The sequence below is a fragment of the Podarcis filfolensis genome, assembly GCF_964270895.1.
Source record: "Podarcis filfolensis genome assembly, chromosome: 13".
Taxonomy (NCBI): Eukaryota; Metazoa; Chordata; class Lepidosauria; order Squamata; family Lacertidae; genus Podarcis; species Podarcis filfolensis.
In genome coordinates this window covers 26,388,353-26,414,934 of record NC_139615.1, presented here as the reverse complement: position 1 = coordinate 26,414,934, position 26,582 = coordinate 26,388,353, and the positions used below count along the sequence as shown (strand labels likewise).

The 26,582-nt window shown below is 42.3% G+C and overlaps 1 protein-coding gene across 17 annotated transcripts in view; it reads left to right on the top strand.

Moving 5' to 3' along the window:
* UBTF (upstream binding transcription factor) overlaps positions 1-25,870 on the top strand; it is a 45,305-nt gene extending 19,435 nt beyond the window's left edge. For 9 of the 17 annotated variants that reach the window (XM_083582291.1, XM_083582279.1, XM_083582289.1 and 6 more), the window contains 12 exons: positions 1,667-1,808; positions 7,643-7,684; positions 8,781-8,894; positions 9,769-9,924; positions 12,324-12,479; positions 13,101-13,211; positions 13,965-14,053; positions 14,885-15,074; positions 15,706-15,753; positions 16,900-16,968; positions 18,190-18,339; positions 19,143-25,870. In XM_083582291.1, the coding sequence (XP_083438417.1) occupies positions 1,667-1,808; positions 7,643-7,684; positions 8,781-8,894; positions 9,769-9,924; positions 12,324-12,479; positions 13,101-13,211; positions 13,965-14,053; positions 14,885-15,074; positions 15,706-15,753; positions 16,900-16,968; positions 18,190-18,339; positions 19,143-19,256 (1,381 nt within the window). In that variant the 3' untranslated portion in view covers positions 19,257-25,870. The remainder of the gene's footprint in view (positions 1-1,666; positions 1,809-7,642; positions 7,685-8,780; positions 8,895-9,768; positions 9,925-12,323; positions 12,480-13,100; positions 13,212-13,964; positions 14,054-14,884; positions 15,075-15,705; positions 15,754-16,899; positions 16,969-18,189; positions 18,340-19,142) is intronic. The other 8 variants (XM_083582284.1, XM_083582280.1, XM_083582281.1 and 5 more) reach the window with 1 other exon arrangement.
* The last annotated feature ends 712 nt before the right edge of the window (positions 25,871-26,582 follow it).

Genomic DNA, 26,582 nt, shown 5'->3' with positions numbered 1-26,582 from the left:
AGTTGGAAGCCACACCAAGCAGTGTGTAATTGTTGGGATATGAATCCTGATATCAAATAAATAAATCCATTGACATACCTTTTTCTATAGAAACTTTGGGTTCTTGATCAAGGCCACAGAGTTGTCTCATGTTCAGGGTTGTACTAAAAAGATACTAAAATTCTGTGCCAAGAGAAATCTAGCAGCTTGAACTGTATAAGCTGATTTGCTCATTTCTCTTAAGTTGCATAGTTACGCAGGCTGCTCCTTACTTGATTGAACGCTCTTCCATTTTTATTTTAAAAAACCCATACACATTTTTTTTGCTCGGTACGTTTATATCTAACTTTCCTTCCATCATGGAACTCAAAGGAGGGTACAAGGAATTCCCAGTTTAGTCTCTCATCCAGGCAATGACCTGCCCCACACCTCCTTCAGCAAAGTGTCTGCATCATCTACCTTCAGACCATGCCTTGGAAGAAAATTATCATCTTTAGAAAATGCTTAAGGGAAGGCAAGGCTAGAATCCTGCTCTGAAGTCTTAGGTTTTTTACATGGAGTGATTTTTATTTAAGGTTAATTCTTCAAACATTTTTGGCTGACTGCGAAAAATACCCTGATTTTAATTGGGTAGCAGATTAAGCTTCTTTTAAAAAAATAAGTGATTATTTTAATGCAGGTACATAGAAAAGCAGTAAGTGGCAGGTGCCATCTCAAGGGAGACTTCTCTCTAATAGGAGGGGTGCCTTTTCTAAGATGATGCCTGCTATGACACATATCAATTAATTTTAAAAAAGAAAACAGTAGGGTTTCCCCCCTTGTTTTCCTGTTTATGGACATTTATGCAGATTTAATCTGTTGATTTGGGGTGCATTCCTAATCCCACTTAATGTGGGAGTAAGCCCCATTGAATTCTATAGGACTTACTTCCAAGTAGACATGGTTAGTTTTTTACAAACTGCACCCCTGCAGCAGAAAGCCAAGTTATGGGGAGAGAATTAAAAAAGCATTCTGAAAGAGCTGAAAGGCCTATTTGTCCGGCAAAACCAGGAAACTTCATAAACTGGAAGCAGTGTGTGTTCCTCACCCAACCACTTCCTTTCACAACACCCATGTTTAAGAGGGCTGTGACATTTTATTTGGATAGTAACTTTTGTGTACTTATGACCAAGACTGCCTTGGGAATTGGCTGGGGGAGAAGGTCCAGAGTAAGAAAAAGGGGGTAACCCTAGGCGTGGGCCTGAGGGAAGTGTAGGAGGGTATTTTCTCTCTGTTGATTACGTCCTTACATATCTTAATCCCAAGCCAATAATAAGAATAATAATAATGGCTTTAGAGCTCAAAATCCAACATCATGAATAAGACCCAGAAATCAAAATCAGGATGGGGAACCTGTGAGGCAAAAGTGGATAGCATAATAGATGTGACTCTTAACCTTTGTACAGTAGACACCACTGAACCCCTATTTATTCATATAATCCACATTACTGCATTCATAGTAAGGGTTGGAGGTGGAAATTAAGACACCCCCCCCCAAAAAAAAAATGTGTGGTGGTGGTGGGTTATGAGAGTGTGGGAGAAGCACTTCAGGCAGCAGTTTTGTGTGGCTTATTCTTATGTTTACATAAATTTCCCCAAGTGGTAACTTAATGGGTTGGTGCTATATAAAAGGAAATTGCTGTTTTAGGAATAGTTACTCGCTTTACTGTGCTGAACTGATGGCAAACATGAAAGATGTCCCAAGCACAGAACGGATGGTGCTCTGCAGTCAGCAGTGGAAGCTCCTTTCCCAGAAGGAAAAAGACGCCTACCACAAAAAGTGTGATCAGGTGAGCCTGGCGTCGAAAAAGGGTGTGTCGAAAAAGGGAAAGGATTAAAAATAATGCCCAGAGACAAATTACGGGTAGACTTTAGTGGTTCTGTATATCAGGCAGGTTCCAGCTGTTACTGCATACCCTGCTGCTGATAATGGATTTCATTTACCTCAGTTTGGGGGTGGAGTTTTGTTTTTTAAGTCACCCACAGATTTGGTTTCTCTGATTTGCTGGGTGCGAGCAAAATGCTATCTTCCCCAGTGTTTGAACAGAGTATGAAAATCAAGTCTGTTATCCTTTGAAGTAACCAAGAAAACAAGCACAGTGATGGGTTGGGGTGGTTGTTTTTTGTTTTGTTTTTTTAAAAAGCAAATCAGTTGGTCACTGCCACTCCTCTTGCCTCAGATAACTTGGCTGAAATTGCAGTCTTACAGATAACTTGGCTGAAATTGCAGTCTTATTCAGACTGCTTTTCTTCCCTGTTTTTGTTTGTTTGTTTGTTTGTTTGTTTTAAATGGTGGTGCTTTCTAGTAACTTGCAGGGGGATGCAGTCTGCCACCCATCCTCAAGCCCAGGCCCTGTGTGAAATTCTTCCTGGATGTGGAGAAGCAAAACTCCCATGAATTCTGCAAACAAGCAGAAGACCCCTGAAATTTGGAGAGTAAAAATGCCCTTCAACGGTGGAGGAGACTTTTCTCCTCCTGCCTGTTTGCTCAGGCACGGCCATGCCGGCCCTTGCAGTTTTTCCTCCTTCCTGTGGGAGGAAGCCCCACCCGGTTGCAGTTCTGCCTGCTCCACAGCAGCAGAGGGTTTTTTCCTAGAGCTCTGGCTCCTCTCAGAGGCTGAAATATTTGGAGAGGGAAAGGGAGTCCAGTTGCTTAATTCAGTGCTGGTCAGAAGGTAGATCGAGAGCTACTGAGCTACTGGGTTGCTTGAAGTAGATCTGCAGGAATTTCTAGCTTAACAATGGCAGGAAGAAAATCAATCCATCCCTGCCCTAAATTGTAGTCCTGAAATGAAGATCGGGGTTGTTGTTTTTTGCTGGGGTGTGGGGGGGAGAGGCAACCAGGAGTTGGTTTTTCTGTGGCAAGACTGAGCTCACCTCAGTTTTTGTATTTAAATCTCTGGGTGCAGAATACTTTTAATTTCTACGCCTTTCGCACCTGGCTTCAGTTGTTACAAAAGAAGCAACAAACAAACAAACCCAAAGTTGATCGTGCAGACCTGAAGTCTGGCTCAACTCAGGGCAGTTTACATAAGTTTCCCATTTATCGGGGATTAATTGATTGTCTCTGTTGTTTTCTGGCGTTGATTGATCTAATGCATTTATCAACCGCAAATTGCCTCAGAATCAATTTCCCCTTAGCCTTGATGAGTTGCTGTTTAAATCATCAGTAGCTGCGCTTGTTTAAAATTCCCTCCAACCCGAGATGCATCCGTGGCAAGAAAACAAGCTTTGCTAGGTGGCAGAAAAGATTTCCCGCTCTTGAGTCTGGAGAGGGGGAAAGCTAAGGCATGTGATGGAGGGTGTTCATGCAAGGACAAGGACGAGAGGGTTTTTTCCAGAGCTTCAAGTGGCCAAATGTTGAGGAGAATTGCCTGTGCTTTATCCAGCTGTACCAGCACAAAACCTCCAGACTTGGAGACTTCTTCCTCTTCTCCTGACACACAAAAATCCCCTCAAATTTTTAATATGACAGTTACAGTGGTTCTATCAATAGTCCAGGCTTTGGGCCTGCTGCTGCCTGTTCCTTACTACTTGAAGCTGTGGCGGCCATTTTAAGCAGCTCGGCTCTCCTCAGCAGTGACAGTGTGAGATAATGGCGGATTCTCCTGTCTATTTGGCTGCTTAACCTAGGGCCTTTTCTGAGGTAGTTATATCTCACAGGCGGCAGGACCCCATTTCCCTCTTGAGTCCCAGTCCCCCAGTCCTTGTTCAAAATGGCAGAGTTGCTTCGTCTTGATCTTTGGAAAAGGTTAAGAAGCCTGTTGTGCATATGTGAAGCTTAGCCCTGGGGGAGAGGCTGCCATTTGGAAAAATTGTCTCTCTTCCTCCGCTCCTTCTCTAGGGGCTTCAATCCTCTACCCATCATCAAAGGAATCTGGGGGATTCCTCAGACCTTTTTAGCATTTGTATGAATAAGACTACTCAAGGGCGTGACCCATAGATGACAACAGAAATCCCCTTAAGGTGGTTTCTGTGCCTGGAAAGGATTTCCTCTAGTTGGGCTACTGATAACCAGTTCTTTCCTATCAATGTGAAACTGTCTTGTATCTTTTGAACTCAGAAACGATACATGAAGAAGGTGTGGTTTGACCTTCCCTAGTTTGTAGAGAAAGCAGTTATTTACACGTATGCATGTGGGTATGCTGACTGAATAATTTACTTTCTGACCCTCCAACTAATACTCCTTCATTAGGTGAGGGGAACAAATCTAGGATTTCTTCCCTTGAGTTCTTGCTGTGTCGTCCTCTCCCCCCCCCCCCCCTTCGCATTGCTTTCCAGGGACAATTTTAACCTACATTTGAATCTGAATGATCCCTTCATTTGACATTCTGTGGACAATATTCCAGAGCAGCTTTACATTGAAATAAACATATTGTAAAACAAGAATATAGTAGTGCTCGCTTCGGCAGCCCATATACTAAACAAGAATATAGTATAGTATAGTATAGTAAAAATATAAATCAGATAAAGCAGTAAAAATACACAACAGTATTAAAAATCAGCAAAAGCACTGTAAAAACTGAAGAATGAAAGCTTCCTTCCTTCCTTCCAGAAGCACCGACCAAAAGGGAAGGAGCTCGTCCAATTTCTTTGGGGAGAGAATTCCACAATTGTGCCATTAAGAAGCCCCTGTTCCTGCTACTTGTCAATCTGATATTTGCTCATGATGGGCTGAAGAGCAGGACTACTGTTGCTGATCTTAAAGCCTGGGCAGGTTCATGTGGGTGAAGGCAGTCCTCAGAATAACATGGGTTCCAGGCAGTTTAGGGCTTTGAAGGTTATTACCAGTATTTAAACTTGAATCTGGGAATGAATTGATAACCAATGCAGTTGTTGTAGGATAGGTGTGGTATGGTCCGATTGTAGTTTCTGAATTTTCTTTTGAGGTTAGCCCCATGTAGAGATCATGGCAATAATCCAGGCTGAATGTGACTAAAGCATTGATAATTGAAGCCAGGCCCACTTTCCCCAGGTAGGTCTGTAGCTGGTGAAAAGCGCTACCGCCTACCAACATCAGCCAATGCAAGGATAATAATGCTGGACTCAGAAGCACTTGCAGGTTGTGTACTTGGTCCTTAAGGGTATCTAAAGTTGTGGGAGTGCAACCCAATCCAAAAGATGACATAGCCTCTGCCCAGATCAACAAACTTCCCAACCAGTACTTCTGTCTTGTTTGGATTAAGGTTCAGCTTTTCCAACCCTCATCTAAATTGGGGCTGTCTTCAAACTCTGGTACAGAAATTCTACATCTCCTTAGGATCAGAGGATGGCAACAAAAGGACTGGGTGATCTGCATAATGTGAACACTTCAGCCCAAGCCAATGGATGACCTCACTCAGTGGTTTAATGTTGATAACTTGTGAGATCTCTGTGGCACCTCATAAGCCAAAGGCCCTGAGGGACCAGTAGTTTCCCAACACTACCTTTTGACAAGCCTTTCTCCAGGCAAGACTAGAACTGCAGTAAAGCAGTGCCTCCTGGTCCTATAAATGGGGCCCATAAAAAAAATTTCAGTTGATAGCATCAAAGGTGATCAAGAATTTATGGAGAATCAACAAGGTTGCACTCATACCCATGAGGCCAGCCACCTGGGTGACCAAGGTGGTTTACAGTCTCAAAACCAGGCCTAGAACTCAGACTGGAATGGATCCAAGTAGCCACTTTCATCCAAAACCATATGAAGTTTATAGGTCACCTCATGCTTTTTAACACCTCTCCTAAAAATGGCACATTTAATGCCTAAGCATCTGGGTACCAATTATTTAAATTGCCAGGATCCTTCTCAAGTTTGGTTAAGAATAGATGAACTACTGTTTGCTTTAGGGCCGTATGGGCACCTCACACTCTTCAGAGAAGCAGTAGCCACCTCTGACACCCAAATATTCTTCATGACTTTTAAACTCTTTATGTTCATTGTATGTAGATTTTCCAGGGAACTGAATTAGTTATGTGGTTTGAGCGGGGGCATCTAGAAGCAACCGTATCAATTACCTGGGTCATCTCCACTAAATTGGAGAAAGACCAGAGCATTGACCAGACCACCAGCAACATCAGTAGGAAAATTTCCCAGAGACATTGAGAAAACATCAGGATCCAGAAGCTCCAAAGGGGGGTAGTTTTTCCATTAACTGAACTAGCATTTTAAAAGCAGCACCCTGATGGACCGCTGAAATTATTACAAATGACACTAAGGCAAAAGAAAACTGTTGTTCTCTATTACTCCTTGCCCTTCCCCATAAATTGTCCGATCCATTAATTGTCATACCACCCCTGCCCCATATCACCCCTGATTTCAAGAGCTGCTCAAAAGCATCCTTTAGATGCATCTATGAACCAGATAAAAAGACAAAAGCAGGTACAATAAAAACAGAAGCAGGTGATAATTGATACAATTTTATGTCAATAAATACCAAACTGAATAGCCTAAAAGATACTTTAAAATACACACAGTACAGAGGCCAGAATAGTTTGCTTTCATTGATGTTACATGTCATCTTCCGACTCCCTTACCAGGTCCTATTTACAATTTCCCCAATTAGCCTCCTCTCATCAGAGTATTGGTTTGTTCTCCCATTTTGCAATAGCATTGCTGTTGCAGGTTGAAAATGTCCCTGCTCCTGTAATGAATCTGAAATGGCATTGGAAGCACCTCCTACCCCCAGGAAGTAGCTGCAAATGGTGGAGCCACACTTTCAGAATAAAAAATTGCTCATGCCAAAATAAATAAAAAATTGCTCATGGGAAACAAAAAGAAACAACTCCTAGCAGATTTATAACGTAGAACACAACTACTTTGTAATATGATCATGGGACATCCATATAATATTTAAAAAATGCAGCTAACATGAATCATTCCCACACACTTGATGCTCTTGCTCTCATTTTGAAAAGATAGCTATCCATATCTTGCAAATAAATATTCTTATACTATACTATACTACTGTACACTGAAATGTTTAAATATTTTTTTTAGTTCCTTGAATCTTCCTGCCACACCAGTGTAGAGCTCCACACCCTTTGAGAATCACGGTGTTTAAAGCGTCCAGAATGCTTTGCTTTCCTCCCATTTCCAGCAGCTGCTCAAATTACATCTGCTGTTGAATCCTTTTCCCTTGGGCCCATATTCCCATTTAAGGAATTCACATACAGCCCTGAAACACTGTCCTGTGTCTCTCACTTAACATGCACACACACACACCTATATCAGTAATAAAGCATCATTGCCCCTGGATAGCAATTTGCTTTGCCAGAAAGCCAGTTTTTAAGGTTCATCTCTACTGCTTACTCCCTTCTGTCAAGTCCTGTTGTCCCAGACACTACAGTCGTCTTTAGCCTCTAAGGTTGGCACATAGGGACGACTCAGTGGGCTGAGTTTGGCTCTGGGTTGCCAGTTGCTGGCCCCAATGGTACAGCATGTTTCTCAAAGTTATTCATGAAGTCATATTGACTTATGCTGGCTATTAGGGTTCTGATTCCAAATATCTATATTGATGTTTAGAAACCTGCATTGGCAGGAGTCAGATGTTTGGAGGAGGGTGCAGCTCTGGAGGGGAAGCAGAAGGAGGCAAAATTCATGGCACGTACCAGGAACTGACTCTTTTTTGCTACTTTGCCCCTATAGAGAAAGAAAGATTATGAAATTGAGCTCTTGCGTTTCCTGGAGGTGAGTTTGCCACAGCATTCTGCCAAGCTGTGTTACTAAGTTTTTTAGCAGCTCTTTTCTGTTACCCTTCCCATTCACACATACAGCTTGGACCAGCTAAGAAAATGGACTTTGGTATGAGTGATTGGGACTGGGAGCATTAAGAAGGGTCATATTCTGGGTGAACATATAGCAGTGCCTTTCTGTGTACTCTGCAGTTCTTGATAACTGTTTTAAAAGCCTTGTCTAAAAAGACAGTGGGGTGCAATCCAGTTGGTTAAGCACTTTTAAATCTCATTGGTTTCAGTGTCCACTAAATTCTCTCCTATTCGACCTTGAAATATTTGACTTGGACTGGTCTTAGGTTCCTCTGTGTAAACTTTTCTTGTCTAAATCTGAAAGATCAGCGTCACGCAGTCCGTAGTGATGAGGTCTCAACCCAGAAGGCCATGCTCCATTCCATATCATATATTGCCTCTTGCATTGAGAGGACTGGATGCCCCATTGCTGGTCAATTGGTGGAAGCGGGATTGGTTCATAAAAGGAGAAGCGGTCTCTATTCAACATTTCCCCAAACCACTGTTTGCATTAACAACAATTTAAAATCTAAACAGTGGTTTAGAGTTGCTTCTCTACTTACGGTGTGTTAATCCAGGCATCAACCCAAAACTGTTAACTTAATTTAACAGTACTTCTTTATGATGTCTGAATTAAGCCACTGACTTCAATTGCTTGTGATCCCAGGTCACTTAGACTTTCAAATTGATAGCCAGCACAGTTGTTTTAGAATAGTCTGTAAGTCTCTCTCTGCACTAGAATGAATAATGCATTCTGTGAGAACTAAGCTGCCAGTTGGTTTTCAGAGGCAGCTTCCTAGTACATTTTTTTTGTGGGTAGGAGAATGAAGCAGCCAATGCCCATGCTAGGCTGCTGACTTAATTTCCTGGAAATCTTAAGCTGCTTGGGTGAAAGTGGGCAGCCATGTTCTGCACTACCTGAAGATGCTTCCAAACTATATATACATTAATCTACTAGATATATGGGGAAAGGCAGAGAGAGAATGAAAAATAGTCATAACTCCTTATTTAGTTATTTTGCCATTTCCTCCAAAATTCAGAGCTTACCTGAAGAAGAACAGCAGAGGGTTCTGGGAGAGGAGAAGATGCTGGGAGTAAACAAGAAAGGTGCCACCAGCCCTGCCTCTAAAAAGACTTCACCAGATGCCAGCAAGGTGAGTGACGCATACAGGCTAGGGCAACAAGCAGGATGCGTTGTGGGTATGGATACATTTTTTACATTTAGAGCAGTGGAGCAAATCTACTTTTAAACCAGCCTCAAGACTTCATGGAAAATGGCTGCTGGGATTCCTTTGGAAATTTGATAGTAAAAATGAGAACAAAAACTAATCCCTCTTGAAGGTTTCCTTATGTGTGTGTGGTATCCAACATTAGTCATACTTGGGATGGGCCCACTGAAATCAAATTGACTGAAATGACTTTTAAGTATATTGATTTTAATGGGTCTACTCCAGAGTACAATTAATGTTGGCTATCTCCCTATATGTATATAATAAGTAGAACTGTCAGCAGGTTTAAAGAATATTTCATTGATTTAATCATCTGCCTTATGTTCAAGTAACTGATTGATCTGATTAAAATAAATTTGCTTATGACCAAAAGTCCAATATTTGTCAGATACTGAAGGAAGTGTTAGATAATTGACAGTAAAATAATAAGTTACCATTCTCATTGTTGTATATAAACACCCATCTTCGCGTTTTTTATTTCTTTCCAATTCCCTTTGTTCATTACAATAATGCACCTGAACCAAAACAGCCTCAAAAGATAAACATGCTTTTAACTTGCAGTTCCACCAATTAAAAATTGATCTTGCTGGTAAAAATTGCCTCCCCCCATTGATTAATCAACTAAAGTGTTAGCTGGCTGATCTACTAGGAATACTTTGCAGCCCATAAAATAAGGCCACCTTCCCCAGTTTTTGCTCTTTTTATTATTATTTGCTTTTTTCCATAACGCTTTTTAAAAAGAAAAAAAGATACAAACTCAAAATTCCACAACCACGAGTCCCTTTGTGCTCTTTAACAGGGAGGTTCTGAGAAACCCAAACGGCCCGTTTCTGCTATGTTTATCTTCTCGGAGGAGAAACGCAAGCAGCTGCAGGAGGAGCGACCCGAACTGTCGGAGAGCGAACTGACCCGGCTGCTGGCGCGGATGTGGAATGATCTTTCAGAGAAAAAAAAGGTTGTTGAATCAATAATGCACATTCTCCTTAACCATCTTTTTTGGGGGAAGGTGTGGGGAAACATGTACTCCTGGGTATCTCAAAAAGTCAGCTGGATGGTTTTCCCCCCATGTTGACTTAGATCAGAGGTAGCCATCATGACGCCTTTCATATGTTCCTGGACTCCCAGTTCCCATCAGCCCCAACCAGCATGTCCAAGGGTTAGGGATGATGGGAGTGGTAGTCTGACAACATCTGGAGGGCACCACATTGACTACCCCTGACTTGGATGAAACCAGGATCTTGACCCACTCCCTCACCCTTAAAAAAAAAGAAAGAAGAGGAAACAAAATCTGCTAGAAACCCCACAGAAGGTTCTGAACATTCCCGAGCCTTCGGTTCCCTCTAGAAGCCACCAAGCAGCTCTGTTAACAGTCTGGGCGCTCCTACCATTCCATCTTGCGTTACCTCTGCTCATTTTTTTTTCACCAGCTTGGGAAGGGGGAAGGAGCCAGACTCTGTCAGTGCGTTCCCTTAGCGTGAGAGTGGATGCAATAAAAAAAAACCATTTTGCGTTCTTTTGTACTATTTGCCTCCCAGTACAGCTGTGAATACACATGGAGTCAAATGGGAGAGGTCTTGAGGCTTGGTTTAGATGCCTGAGAAAGAGGGTCTTGGGATCCTTGTGGGAGTTAGCTGGACACCTTAATATGGGTCATTGGTGGACAGGGAAAGTAGTTGCCACTGGGAGATGGGGTTTGTTGTTGCTGTGTATATGCCTTAAAAGGCTAACTTTGGGTGGTGACAGATGACTAGATATCAAGCAGTACTTTCCTGTGGTGGGCATAACATGTGGGACGCCGGAGCAGCATCCACCCACATGCCAAAGAATGTCACCACAGATTTGCAGCCGATCAAAAATCCAATAAAAAGCAGGGGTGGAGGTTCTCCTTCCTTCATGAATAGCATTACATCATGTATTTGGGTTTATTTGCTTTGTTTTATTCCTTTATTGCATTTATAGTCTACCTTTCTTCCAAGAGCCTCAAGGTGGCATACATGGCTCTTCACCTTTCCATATTTTTCTCACAACAACCTTGTGAGATAGGTTAGGCTGAGAGTTGGTGTAACCTTGAGGCCTAGAAACATGCATAAAACCTGGGTGAACATTTGTATTATTGGGTACCTCAGTTGTGATTGCTTCAACCTTATGTTCCTAGTTGGCACTGTCCACCAAAATTTGTCATTGAAACTACCGGGTATACCTTATTTTCATATTGTTAATCTGCATAAAGATACATAAAGGTTATCTGTGTTGCTTTGTTTTTCATTATTCTGCATCTGTACCAGGCCCATACTTGACATGTTCAAACCTCACTGCAGCTGTTTTCTAGTACTGGAAAGGCACATTCAGGAGTGAGAGATCTGAAGCTCTAAAGCCAGAGTCATTAACCTTTGGCCTTCCAGCTATTTCTGGACTAGACCTTCCATTGACCATGCACGCTGGGGCCAATGGAAGTTCCGTTCCAGCAACATCTGGAGTGCCACAGCTTAGTCAAACCTGCTCTAGGGAGTGTAGCTTCAAATCTTCAGCTCTAATAATGTCTGTCTTTAAGATTACATCTGTGCACAGAAAGAGGTATACATCCACAAGACTCCTTGAATTTAGCACTTTAAAAATATTAGTTTCTGTGCTGATTTTACTGCATCTCCCACATTATAAAAAAGAGATAATTTTAAAGGCAGAAATATGTTTTTTGGGTGAAAGCTGTGAATAATTAACTGATTTTAATGGGGGAAAGAAAAAATGATAAATGACCTTATGGTACAACAAAAGTGCAATGTTTGTTTTTATCTTGCAAATAATTAAATAGCAGAAATTTGGTTGCTGTTCATAAAAGCAGTTAGATAGCTTGCTAGCCATGTTTTTAATGTACTAACAGAGAAACTTCCTTAAATGAAAACCTGCAACTCATGCAGAACAAAAAAATAAAATACAGGTGTCTTTCAAAAGGACACACATACAATGTTTTGTTCTATATGTTTTTCGAAAGTGCTGGGTCAGGCTTATAGTGGGACTCACATAAATTGAGCTCCTGCTGTCCTCCTGCAAGTGCAGGTCACAAGGCTGTTCAGAGTTTTTTAACCACCTTAATTTGTGTCCAGAAGCTAATAGATTGGCCCATAACTGATTATTATGCTTTGGTTTAAAACCTGCTGTTCCTCCGGTTTAACAGCTTTCTTCCTCAAAATCTGTGTCACAGACGTGGGGGAGAACCACTGCATCATTAAGCCACACACTCTCCAAAACACAGTTTCAGTGCTTAACTTTTTTTCCCCAGCCAGCCTGGTTTTCTGTGTTTCTTACCAATCAGTAATGGGTTTTGCAAAGATTTTGACCATGTGTGTTGTTTTCTAGGCCAAGTACAAAGCTCGCGAGGCTGCCATGAAAGCTCAGACAGAAAAGAAGCATGGTTCCGACAAGGAGGATCGCGGCAAACTTCCTGAGTCACCAAAAACAGCTGAGGAGATCTGGCAGCAGAGTGTCATTGGAGATTATCTTGCTCGCTTTAAGGTAAAGTGGGACAGCAGAGGCCTAGTTTCATAATGGAATGACCTGCAGTGTGTCAGTAGCAAGACATGTGAGTGACAAAGCAGAGAGTCGTATAGCTTTGACTTGCTCCAAAATAGAGGCAGGAGTCTGCAGAGAGGGGCGCTGACAACATGTCTTGGAGAGGAGTGCCATCTGAGGAGGTGGTGTCCAGCTTGGAATTTACTTCAGAGACTCAAGAAGGAGATGAACAAGGGGCAGCTCCCATCTGGTGGGTGTCAGGAGGAAGAATGTCAAATCAGATGAGCTGTGCTAATGGGAACTGTGGCTGTAAATAGGGCTGGTGTTATTATTGCCATTGAATTGATCAACTGTAATTTGAGGGATGATAGCATGAGCCAAAGGCGTGCAAGTCTTCCCTTGTGGGGAAAGGGCATGAGTTCTGGTCCCTGATTTGCATGCTGCAGAACTCATGAGATGACCAGCATAGAACGCGGGTTACCGGGTAAGCAACCTGCCTTTTTCAGGTGGTAGTTGGCATGAAGTTAGGATAGAAGTAGTGGGCTCAAACTGGGGAGTTGTCTGAGCTCTGCACTTTTATGGAGTCCATGACAGTATATAGTAGCAGCTTTCCTTCTGCTTCAGAATGACCGAGGGAAAGCACTAAAAGCCATGGAAGCCACTTGGAACAACATGGAGAAGAAGGAGAAGCTGATGTGGATCAAGAAGGCAGCAGAAGATCAGAAACGATATGAGGTTGGTCAGTCTTTTTTAAAAAAAAAACCCCACCCCACCTAGTATTTTTCACTTCAGTGCGATTGCATTGCATCGAGTGTGTGCGTGTGCACAGTTTCCACAGGAATGCAGAAAAACAGTCCTGTGTGTGGTACTTACTGGGCACAGAATATCAGCTTCCAAAAAACCAGCCAGTTTCTGGCTGTATGGAGATATGCTTAAATGTAAGTGGCTTGCGCTTCCTGCAAGTGAAATGGTAGAATAAGATTATGCATAATTACACAGATTACATACATTCTCTTGTCTTTTCTTGGCTCAGAATCTGGATTGCCAGAGTTCTAAATTTTAATTAATTTTCTCTAGCAACTTGTATGCACAGCTCCTCTGTTTTACAGCTCAGGAGTGGGATCCATTGGTTTCTGCTCCAGATTTCTGCAGCCTTGTAAATGAGACAAGAAAGTTACTAGCCTGCCAGGAGCTAGCAGAAGAGAGACAGACAACTCCATTCTTCTTGTAGCAGCCTGCTTGGTTCTATACTGGGCTCAGAGAAGGAGCAGGGCACTCAATTTCTTCTTGGTTTGCCTACCCTGTGTGTAGTTTTCTGGGTTGTTGAGGAAAGCTAGCAAATGTCCAATGTTTGCCTAATTGAAGGCTTAGGCATCTGCATGAAATAGGAGGGCGGGGCAGCCTTTTAAATTTTTCTGACATTTTTCATTGAGCTGGACCAGGCTTCTCAGCTTTGTAATTCTGTTTCTTCTTTATTTTGTTCTGCAGCGAGAACTGAGTGAGATGAGGGCGCCACCATGCACAACAAATTCCTCCAAGAAGATGAAATTCCAGGGTGAGCCGAAGAAACCCCCCATGTGAGTATTGCCATTGGATTAAAAAAAAAAAGCAGGGTTGTATGTGTGTGCTTATATGTTTTGTGTTCTGAGTTGTGGTTATGGCTTACAAACGCACAGTGGTGAGGAATCAGTGGCCTTCCTGAAGTTAAGTCAGCTTCAAAGGCAATCTATAAATACTGTAAATAAAATAAAATAAAAAGTTCGCCATACGTAACTGAAGCACAATTAACATTTCTGGAAGCCCAAGATCCTATTTAAAACTGATGCACCAAAACCAAACAGCAGCAACAGAATAACTTCTAAAAAGGCTTAATTCTCCAAAAGATAAGTGAAGTTTCTGAATGGAGCCAAGAGCCAAGAGAAAAAAACAGTTGATGCCATTTGAGTTCTGTGGCTACCACGGAAAAGATCTGTTCCCTGTGGAGCGCAGGGTGGCATCCAGAAGAGAGTGCCTGTGTTTGCATACTCAACTATGGTTATGTTCATGAGCAAGAAGGAGCCTTTGTCTAAATATACCTTTTCCCTCCTTCCATGTGACTGGGAGGAGGATTTTGCAGAGCTGCATTCCACTTTCCACAAAATCTGACTTACCATTTCTTATGAAATGGTGATAAGAATGTAAAACAAACTGGTGAGTTTCCAAACAAATCAAAGTTTGTTTGGAAACCCTTCAGGGCAGTGGGGAGGTTCCGGCTGCTCCTTTCTGCCTCTGAAACCATGGTTTAGCAATGCATGTGAACCCATACCACTGAGTTTTCCAGTATATTAAATAGATCCTGCCATCAGTCCTGCTGTCTTTCTTCCTCCTGCCCATTCACCTGTAACTTCTCTCTTTTGTGTCCTCACCAGGAACGGGTATCAGAAGTTTTCTCAGGAGCTGCTTTCAAATGGTGAACTTAACCATCTTCCTCTGAAGGAGCGGATGGTGGAGATTGGAAGCCGCTGGCAGCGCATCTCTCAGAGCCAAAAGGAACAGTACAAGAAGTTGGCTGAAGAGCAGCAGAAACAGTACAAAGTACACCTGGATATGTGGCTCAAGGTGAGCTGTCAGTTGGGGGAAGGCACAAGAACAGGTAGCAGCTCCTTGAGAAGATCAGAGTGTTAGCAGTGAAGCATCCGTGTGAAAGCCTTCCAAGTCAAGCCATATTGACATTTGACTCTTGTTCTGCAACCAAAGACTTTCAATCTGTATGAAATTCTGCTCATCCCCAGTTCCTATCAGCAACATAAGCGTCCTAGACACTGTGCGAGCTTTCCCCACCTCTCATCTGTCCTCTGGCCTCATGGATCATCCTGCCACACAGTGCTCTCGCATGTTCGTATACCTTGTCTGAGGTTTTGTTCTGTTTTTTCTCTGCAACCCAAATCAAACTTCCTCTACCCTGACAGCATCTGCTTAGGCTTTTAGCATTATCAGCCCTCCATTCCCTGCCTGTAAAATGGGAATAATTGTTCATAGGGCAGAACTCATTGAAGTACAGCCAGGGGCTTGCAAGAAGTGTCATATTAAAGTGCTGGCAAGGAATGATTCATCTGTGGTAATTATAATCTGGTTGCTTTATGTAGGGACTATAATCAATCCATCTTCTCCCACTCCCCATGTTTTGAATTACCTCCATAACATGCTTAATCTTGGCTTCTCACTCCTCCCCTTTCTGTCTTCTCTGCAGAGTTTGTCGCCACAGGAGAGAGCTGTGTACAAGGAACATACCTCCAACGTAGGTGTCTTGCAAGTGTTTGGAGGGGACTGGCAGGGGTATTTTTTCAACTTGACTTCTGAAATACAGTATAGCTTGGAAGTGAAAGGAAGGGAATCTCTTCATGCCTGAAGTCTAGGGTTCCATGTTCTGTAACTCTGGTTAGGTCAGAAACAAGGAACCTTTGTTCCCCCCCCCCCAAGGAAAAAGCTTCATTTTTGTCTGTATGGAAGGTGGAGATAGGTATGCGAGTGTAGAAACCAGCCTACTGTACAAATGTAAACATTACGTTCATTGTTCTGTCCACTTGCCTCTGGCTCCTACCGATGGCATTCCCAGAAGGAAATGTGGCCCTCTGACTGAAAAACGATATCTATTCCAGCAGGACGTGCATCAGATAAAAGTGTACCAGTTACTGTTTGAAAGCTGCTCTGAATTAAACAGGGTATTTATGGTTATTGAATTGGTACATTTTGATTTAATAATAGGATAGATTTCCAGGATGTTATAAGAACTCTTGAGTAGAAAAAGCTTAAGTTGCCTTTGTATTTTCCTCCTGCTGCTTGTTTTAACATTTTTGGCATCAAGTCTTCAGAATCTAGTGCCACAAGAACTAGATAGTTTGTTAGGGGCACATTTGATTTTTGCTAGAAATGGAGGATTGGGGAAGGGGCAGGCTAGATACTAGCTTGCTGAAAAGAATGCAAGTGTTTTCCTTGCCACTGGTGCTGTCTTGGGTGCCACATAATAATAAACCCATTTTACATTTATAGAAATCTTTTAGTGTGGCAGCACCGACACTTTGGAACTCCCTGCTTATTGACATCATGCAGGCACTTTCACTGTACTGTACTGTATTTGGCACCTGCTAAAAACATTTTTGTTTAGGCAAGCCTACCAGATACCAAGAACATTGGTGTATGTTTTAATCTGTTTTTAGTTGCTGATTTTAATTTTTTGAGAGTTCTAAATTGTTGTTAATTACTTTTAGCAATAATTTTATTGTTTTATTCTTTTTGCAAACTGCTTTGAGGGTTCTTTCTTTTTTACAGTCAAGCAGTATATAAATTTTATGAAAATAAATTTTATAAATTTTATGAAATAAATAAATGTTGACTCCTCCCCCCCTCTTTCTAACACTGCCCCCTCCCACTTGTATCTCAACAGAAACGCAAGAACATGGGGAAGATGCGAGGCCCAAATCCTAAGATGAAGCCCTCGGTGCAGTCCAAGTCAGTAAGTGCTTTAACACTTCTTCCTCTTCATCATGCTGCTGTTTCCCGCAATGGAATACTCCAGGGAAGCTTGTTTCAAGGTTTGCCTTTGGCTGATTTAATGAAGCCATTTTGAAAGTGTTATAACTGACCCCAGGAACTCTGCTTTCTTTCTGAACTGGTCTGGTAATGCATTGCAAATTATTGTAAAAGTCCTTGCTTGCTTGCTTCTTATTTCTAACAGGGGAGGGAGCCAAATTCTATACAGGTGATGGATCTGATGGCTGGGGGCCACTGATCTTCCACTGGGAAGGAGAGATGCAGTCTCCCTATAGTTAGTTATATGGTAGGGTTGCCATACGTCCAGAATTTCCCAGACGTAGCCAGAATACTGCAGTCAGAAGCAGTGTCTGGCTGTAAATCGCTAAAATTTCCAGGGAAATCCGGACGTATGGCAACCCATGTTGGCAGTGTCTTTTTTTGCCGATTAACTTTAAAAATAGCTCAAAAACATCATTTTTAGCTCAACAGCTTTGCCAAGTAAAGCTCAACAACCCCATTATAGGGAATGTAGTTTTTTCTCCCCTCTGTAGCTAAGGGGCGCAAGTAACTTTGCTTCCATGAGCATCAGTTGATTCGCATGACAACTTGTGGGACGGATTTTTAAAATTATTAGTCTCATGAAGATGATGTTTGGGTGGGGAGAGGTTTTCTGGTGCACTTCAGGTGCTGATAGCTGCAGAGCTGTTTGCTCTTCAGACCCCTTTTCTTTTCTTTCTTTCATTTTGGTCTTCTCCACTTTCCTTAAGTGGGCATGCTTGAAGTTGCAAATGTAAAAATCCTGGAGCTCTTGAGCATTTCATTAAAAATAAACCAGTGGTGCAGCAGTTAATTTTCTATAGTGAGAACTTTGGGTTGTTGAGCTGGCTTTCTTTTAACAGAATATTGGGGCAGAAGGGGCATATATTTTACCCTCTTTTGTAATTTCTGGCACAGCTTTAGTGCATTCAGTTTCATTTAAGGCCCTGAACCATGCCTGTGCCACCCTGGTGAGCATCTTCACATTTCATCCACATGCAAGAAGGCACATTTTGAGAAATAGGGATATGTTTGGCCACTTGGGGTTCTTACTGTGGACTCTTGGGTGTATAAAGGTGAATGCCATCTGTTGAGCTCTAGGTGTGTTGCTGGTGTTTTCAGTCTACCTCTCCCATGTCTCTGTTAAATCCTGTGTGGTTTGCAGGAATCTGAGGATGAGGATGATGATGATGACGACGACGATGATGACGATGAAGAGGAAGAGGAGGAGGACGACGACAATGCTGACTCCTCTGAGGAGGGAGGGGATTCCTCTGATTCAAGTAGTGAAGAGGAGAGCGAAGACGGGGATGAGGTGAGTGTGCGGGTGTCTGTACACTTCTCTATATACACTACCTCTTGCTCACACCTGTTCTGCAAAACTGATTGTCGGGGCTGCGTGTTTCAGTGACTGCTTAACTGTGCTTATTAAGCAGTGGGGGCTATCCCCAACAGCTGGGCTTTTCACAAGTTCAAAAGTGCAGTGCCCCTGAATATAACTAGAAGGCTTTTCCTCTTTTAAAGTGCAACCCTAGCATCCATCCCCCCTTGGTCCCACCCAAAACAGAGGTAGATAGCAAGGCTCCCAGGACAGATGGTGAGAGGTACAGATGAATGCAAGCCCAGCACCTTGCATATGAAGGAACAAAAGCGCTAGTCAAGGAGGCGCTGTAAATACATATATACATTTTCTGTCAAAGCGATCTAAGTTCTGTACCAAGAAAACGCTGGATTCTGTAACCTGTATAAATGACACAAGCTGAACAGATCTCTCATTTCGCATAATTTTATTTGACCGCTTCTACTGTCCTGCATCATTCTGGTTTCTACTAGTTGTGGAGGATGGGGGCAGGTGTGTAAGGCACTGAAAGACCTAGCCACTGGAAAACATGCTCATTTCCCTCCTTGGCTTCTGCATTTCAGTAGGTGGGAGCGACAGGTCTTCAAGCATATATCTTTGAAACCATAAGAACAAGGCACTTTTATTCTATAAATAAATAAATTTTGCATTTCCCCGTAAACTGAATTCTGCACCCCTGCCACATTCTGCAGTCCCTCAGCATCACCTTGGGTACCCACACTAGACATAACTTCATATCTTGCCTCTTCCCTCACCAGAATGAAGAAGAGGATGATGAAGAGGACGACGATGACGATGATGACAATGAATCTGAGGGCAGCAGCAGTTCCTCGTCCTCCTCAGGAGATTCTTCTGATTCGGACTCCAATTGAACCATCCCCTTTCTCCAGCCGCCTTTCTTGCTGTACTCTATTCGGTTTTGTTTTTCCGGATAAAAGTAACATCTACAGCTGGAGAGCTAGGATGGGGAGGAAAGGGAGGAAGGAAATCACTGTGGTTTAATTATCTTCCTCTCCTCGCATACCTCACATTGTATTTAACTGTGTGTGGTTGTGTGTGAGGGGAGCAGGGGGGTAGAAAATAGCTGACAACCAGCGGAGGGGTTTTTTTTTGTGGCGGTGGTGTGGGGAGAGAATTTTTATTCTATACTCCTCTCTTATTCCTCCCCCCCTCCTGAATCTCTCTGGGGGTTCCCCCCCTTTTTGTTGAGGTGGGCAGGGTCCTGGCAAAATACAGGCCCCTTTTTATTTCCTCCCCCCTCACATATCTACCCCCCCCTCGCCCACCCCCAATTCTATCCACCAGCTTTGGACTTTGTACAAATTCTTTTTTTAAAAAAACAAAAAACCAACATGGCAATGAGAGATTTCCCCACCCCCTTAGCAAACAGCCAGGGAGAGATGGGTTCCAGAGAGCACGAGCCATGGAAGGTTCTGGACTTTGCCAGTGTGACCCACCTCTCCTCAAAGTGGACAATCTTGTACAGTCTTGAAATTTTACACCTTGACGAAAGAGAACAAAATGGCCACAGCTGCACTTAGTTATTTCCTGTGATGAACTGGATATCCAGCAAACGTTTCCTGCTGAAGGAAACGGGATGGGAGGGTATATTTCACGTGAGTGCATGGCAAGGGTCAGGGAATAGAAAAGGAACTGAAGAAAAGGATTTCTTTTGCAGAGAGAATATCTGACTGGTATGCTGTCACAGGAGAAGAGAATTTTGGGAGCTCCAAGGTTTCTGACTTTATTTTGCAGGAGGTGGACTTTTTCTGTCGTTTTTCTGACCAGCATTTAAACAAAGACAGTAGTGGCCAGACCCCTTTGGGTTGTTGTTGTTGTTAATATATATATTTTTTTTTACAATGAAGTGACCAATAATTGTACCAAAATGGGGCATTTTGTTTGACTGTCTTTGGAAGCGGGAGGTTGGTTGTGGGTGGGATCCTCTGTGTCATTAAGCTTCTTTTTTTTCAAAAAAACAAAAAAAATGTTTTATAAACAAAGTGAGACAACCATCTTTTTTACAACTAAATTATCCCATCTTTGAGATTGAGTACGTCATATGTCTCTTACCCTTATGCAGAGGCTGGGATCTTGGGAGTGGATGGGGTTTGTATATAAGAGGCACATAGATTCCCCTGGCCCCCTAGCATGCCTTGGTTTTATTCAGGCTGCATGTGTTCATTCAACTTCGGGCAGAGGAATGATGCCAAGAAGAGAATTATTCCAGCCACCAAGAAGCATATTTCTTAGCCTCTTCTGTGGGGAATAGAAAAGGAAAGGAAACTCCAGTACCAACTTTGTGTTTGCCCTGTAAATGGCATCAGAGCTAGTAGACATGCTATTTGGGGGTCAGGTAGTGGTGGTTGTAAAAAAAAGAAAAAGCAGCAACCACACCTCCTTTTCCCTTGTAAGATGCCCGATCATACAAAACATCACCATGCCACAAATTCCCCTACCCATTCTCCCAGGAGTAACTAAAGGGGCAGGGAAATTTGCAGCTTGGTGATTTCAAGAAACACTTTGTATGACTAGACATTACTGGGCAAAAGGAAGGGCCAGAACTACATGGCTGCTGCTTCCAAGGGAATGTGTCTCCTGTAATGTTAGTTCCAGCCTGAAAAAAGAGCAAGAAAGTATTACCTTGTTTGGATGTAAAACTAAGATGTGTGTTAGCTCTACTTGAGCAAGCCTTGGACGTGTAAGCTTTCCCCTTGCTGTGAAGAGATCAGAAACATTTGTTTCCTTATTTAATTAACCATGGTTACTTCTTGTGTCCAAATGTGGACAAACTGGTTTAACTTTGCTTTACGGAAACAAGCCACAATTGGAAATCATGGTCTGTGATCCTGGCTTGTTTCCCTAAACCATAGTTAAGATTTGCCATAATATTAAACCATGGTTTATTGCAAACAGAGAAGAGAGTTTCTAATCTCACAGTGGAAGAAAGAGGAAGGGGGCGGATGCATGAGCCTGAGACTTGTTCGCAGAATGTTGATACACAGTTTAACATAATGTCCAAACTAGATCAGTACAAATTAAATTGGCATTGGTAATTTTCTCAGAAAAACAAGCTGGTATGTTGCATCTTGCTATCTAATTGGACAGGTGGTATTTAGGCAAGGCTCCTTTTGCTTCTTCCCATCTGTGTTTCCTGTCCTTCCGTTTCTTTAATATTTTACATGCAAAACATAATTTAGTTTATGAGAGCATGCATCCCTGACTAGCCTTTATTTTTACATTCTTTGGACGATTACCTGCTCTAATAATATGACAAGGAATTTCTCATTTTTAAGGTCAGATCCTGCGACTAGTGGCTTGTAGCCCCAATTTGGCCTGCAAGCTGGTTCTGTACTATATCTTGGTTCTTCAGTGCCCTTCATAGCACCGTGTCTTCTGTTGACAAGCAAAATGAGAATTTTGCAAAGCAAATTTCAAATGCATTGTAGTTTACAGAATTCATTGTTTCCCCTTGAAATATACTTTGGATTTTTATTTTTAAGCATACCCACCAGAAAAAGTACACACACACTCTCTTTATCCCTCCCCCCTTGTGGAAATTGAATACATGGCTTGTGCTTTGCCGATCTCTTTTGGGTAAGTCTGGAAACCTCATGAAGGAAACATGGTCTTCTAAAGAAAGACTTGGCTTCTAGCACTGCAGATACTCCCCTGGAGGGTAGCTGGACCATTTGAGAATGCAGTCGAGAGAGGCAGTTACAAAGGGCACTGAAGACCCTTCCAGATGCTGGACCACAGCTCTCATCATCCCTGATCGTTGGCCATGCTGGCTGGGGTTGATGGGAGTTGGAATCCAACTACATTGGGAAAGCCACAGGTTAGTCAAATCCGATTTACAGGATAAAAAAATCTTAACGGCAGTATTTCTCATTTAGTCTGCTTTTCTCAGTTCACTGTCTCATGCAATGTCTTGCTGTACCAAATGTATTCCTTCTCTTTGAGCATCTTGGCCCCACAGTTGCCCTTTGGAAGTGTGCTGTACATCCGTTCCATCACTGGGAAGAGTCCAATTGCTAAATAATCTTATTTTGAACCAGCAACTCAAATAAATACAAAAGTCTCCCACTATTGCAAAATGCCTTGGGAGGACCTACAGGTTTCAAGCATTGGAACTTTCCCTACCCTTTGCTAGCATTTCTAGTTTTTTTTAAAAAAACACCCACGTCATCTTGGGTAGCAAACTGTCAAAACTAGCCACAGGATTGATATTAAACTTACATACACCTGATTACAGGCACCACTGGAACCTGTGTAAATCTGGCTCCATTGAAATCTTGAGTGGCTCTTGGTGGCCGTATTAATTTAGGAAAGAGTATTTTGCATTATGGGAATGACTTGACTGAATAACATGCAAACGTTCCCATAACATACCTTGAGAAGTGCAAGTGAGAATCAGTTTTCCACTGTACTTTCATTGGGATGAACAACTTACTTCCATGAGCATTGACATATTGCAAAGCACATCAGTCTTGTTTATGAAGAGAAGTGCACCATCACGTATGGGAGTGTGTTTTTGTGTGCATGCAGTTGTTGTGGGAATAGTTCGGACAAGTCAAGATTTTCCTCTGTCTGTTTTGTTTGTTTGTTTATGTTTTAGGTACATATTGGTCTGGGTTGCTTTGGGTTGAACTCTTGGAGGCAAAGCAACAGAAGTATGTTGTCTTTGGACAAGCGGTCAATCTCAATAGCCCTTTGGCTTTTCTGGCTTGGTATAAAATACCAGTAACACATCCAAGCAGGGATTTACTGAATAACACCAGATCATTTAGAGCAAAAGCTCTTCAGGGAAAAAGAAACTTACCTGAGAACATAGGAAATCAATTAATGCACAATACACATGAAAATGGGTATTTTTGTGCCCTTGAATAGTATTCAAACGGTTATTAGTTTTTTGTGGATTCAGTACACTTGAAAAACCTCCAAAGATCTTGCAGACTTGAAAAGATATTATTAAGTACATGTAATCAAAACTAAAACCTTTGAAGTTGATAGAAATGCCACTCAGGAAGAATCACTAAATGATGTAGGGTGTCATCCACCCCTTTTGGGTGGGGCAGGGGTTTGGATTGGTAGGTGGAAGTGCTGCCACTGAAAAGGGACATTCCAAGGGAGGGGCCAAGTCGGCCACACTGCCATCAGTGGATAGCACTGGGTCTGATGCTGGTCCAGCTTGGCATAGCATTTTGCCTGCCACCGGCTTCGACCCCAGCCCATGTGCCTGGTAGGACTGCTAATGTGATGGCGGCCCTGCTGCTCTCTTAAGCCCTGCGAGGCAGTAACTCAGATTTGAATGTCTTCCTAAAGCTAAACAACAGCGGAGCTGTATGACGATGATAAATAACCATTTACAAGAAGTACAAGAAAAGAGTGGCAACATGCAAAATTGTAAATAATCCGTTCAGCGTTTGCTTTTTAAGTCTGTATGATCACCAACACATTCTCATTCCTGAAGTTCTTCGGGTTATTCTATAAATCCTTGCCTGCAACCTGTCACTGACCTTGAACTGGTGTATAAAAGATAAGTATTACATTTTAAAATGCTTACTATGTAGTGGTGTACTTGACCCAACATCTCATTTACATGGCTCTTCACCCATGTGCTGGTCCCTTGATATGCACAATTCCCACGCCAGTAATCTTTGATCAAGAGGGAAGCCTCACTGCCATGCAAATGAAGAGGCTATCACATGGGTTAAGAGCCTTTCAAGCAAGGCACCAAACTACAGGGAGCCCGGCACGGGGGTAAGTACTGTCTCCAGATTGTGAGGTTGGGTGTAGTCTTCCTTTAGAACCAATAGGTGTTCCTCAAAGCTAGAAGTTGTTTTCGGTTGTCATTGTACCTCATTCTGCAAGAGAATCCTGACATGGGGGGGCGGGTTAGACTTGTGAAGAAGTGTGGCAAGTTGTGTATGTTTCAGGTAACACCTTGTTGCCTCCTCCTTGCCCTCTGCCCGTTTGGTGCTAAGTTTTTCTCATTACGTGAACTGCATGGAAGCTACCAATAAATGCTTTTGCACAGGGAGGGCCCATACAGAACCATGCTAAGGGGGCATCATGGCTACGGATCCCCAAATCATGTGGAGTTTTTACATGTAATTGCCTCACCTTCCTTGAAGGCAGTGGAAGCTGAAACTCCATCCCTTTTAAGTGAGCCTTTGGTAAGTGTATTTTAATCAGTTAACACCTCTTCTGTTGAGTTATTTCTTAGTGAACTTGTGGCTGGTATAATGTGTACTCTGATTCACACATGCGCACATCTTTTGTGGAGGTAGGCGAGAACCAAAACCTTAACATTTTTGGACTCCCTTTTTATATAATTTTCAAGCCTTTCCCAATTTTGTCTCTGCTGGGGTAGGGAAAACCTTGTCACCTCATAAGATGTTTGTCAGAAATTTGCCAGAAATGAGATGACCCAATGAAAATCTAGGATGCATCCATTTAGATGTACTTTTCTCACCTCAAGGAAGTTGGTTATCATTTGTGGAATGGAGGCATTTGTTCTGATGCAGCAAATGTGGCCACACGTAGAAGTAAATTACGCAAAATATCAGTGGCAGGGGGAGAAGGATAGCATACAATAACCAGGCAGTGTATGCAACACTTTCTGTTGTTCTAATGGAGCCTTCCCTACCTTGGTGCCTTCTCCAAAGGCCTGGCAAACTGGGACTGACTTGAGGGCATCAGGTTCAGGAAGTCTCTTAACAGATCCTACCCACTAGAAACCGGAAAAAAACACTTCAGCCATTGCCACATCAAGCTAGATTTCTCCACATTAACTTTGCTTTTCATTGCCATGTCTGAATTCTGATAGGATGTGCTCAGTCATGCACATTTGTCACACATCAACCCCTCTGATGCTCCTGAACTCTATTTCTGATTCCGTCAGTCAATCTTCCTTCCCCCTTTTCTCTCTATCCTCTCTCTCATCCTTCTAAAGTGAAACACCTGGTTTGATTTTGCTGAATGTACCAGCTCTGTTGTATTTTAGTAGATGTGTTTTTTAAGTAAAAAAAAAAAACCTTAAAAAAACCTTGTTCTTTAAAGTAAATTTCTTACAGTACTGATGTCTTTTTAAAAAAGAAAAAAAATGTTACCAGGGGTTAGGGAGGGAGACAGATTGTACTGTAAGAAGGTGGGACTGAGTGCATTTTTGCACTGTTGACAAAATGTGATATTCCAGATAGAAGTTCTTGTGAAAAAGGAATCATTTTTTTTCTAATATTTAAAGTGTTTTTGTAGATTTAAAAAAACTTTAAAATGCCAAAAAATATTAAAATGTACTGGATTTCGGTTTCTATTACTAAATGGGACTTGGCAAGCTCAGGATGCTTTTGGTTTCCTTAGAAGTTTTTGCTATTTGCACCAACATGGCAAGAACTTCAGCCTCAAGTCTAAATAGACTTAAAACTGTGGATCTCCCTCCCCTCCTTTTTTTTCCTTTTGTATAATAAAGAGCAAAAACAAAGCCTTTGTTCTCATGTCATTACTTGGAACATTAAAAAGAACTTGCAGGGAAAAGAGGATTTGAGGCTGTTTATATGGGTTGCTCTGTTCAAGTTGACCATATCTTTCATTCCTGGTGGATATACTAATTGCTATTTCTATTTTGCACTTTTTTGTGGTCCAGTAGAGCTGTGGACCTGGATATTGCCTTCCTCAAATGCAATCTGTTGCATCTCTGAAATACTGTACCTGAAATTAGAACTTCAGACTAATCCAGGCAGCAAGGCAACATTTGTATCAATGCTTCTAAGGCACTCGAAGGCAATAAACTAAAGATATATCCCTCACAGCACACTGAAATAGGTTAGGCTAAGAGACTTGCCCAAGGTCATGAAGTGAGCTGCTTTATGGTTGTATGAATATTTAAACCCAGACTGCAATTGTACACACACTTAATTTGGGGAGTAAATTCAGTGGCACCTACTTCTGAGTAAGCAAGCCTACCCAGTTAATGTACTGGCTACTATTTTTTTCTTTGCAAAAGATACTTGAGCACAAGGCAGGTAAGTAGGCCTAACCCAAGTCACTTTAAAGGCTCATCCACTCTTAGAAATAATCACTGAACGTTATCTGAATGTTACAGCCTACTAGGGCCTTCAGTTTCCCTCTTTGCCTGAAACACTCCTACAGTTATTTTAACAGTTACTCACTGCAAGGTGGAGAACTTGTGGCCC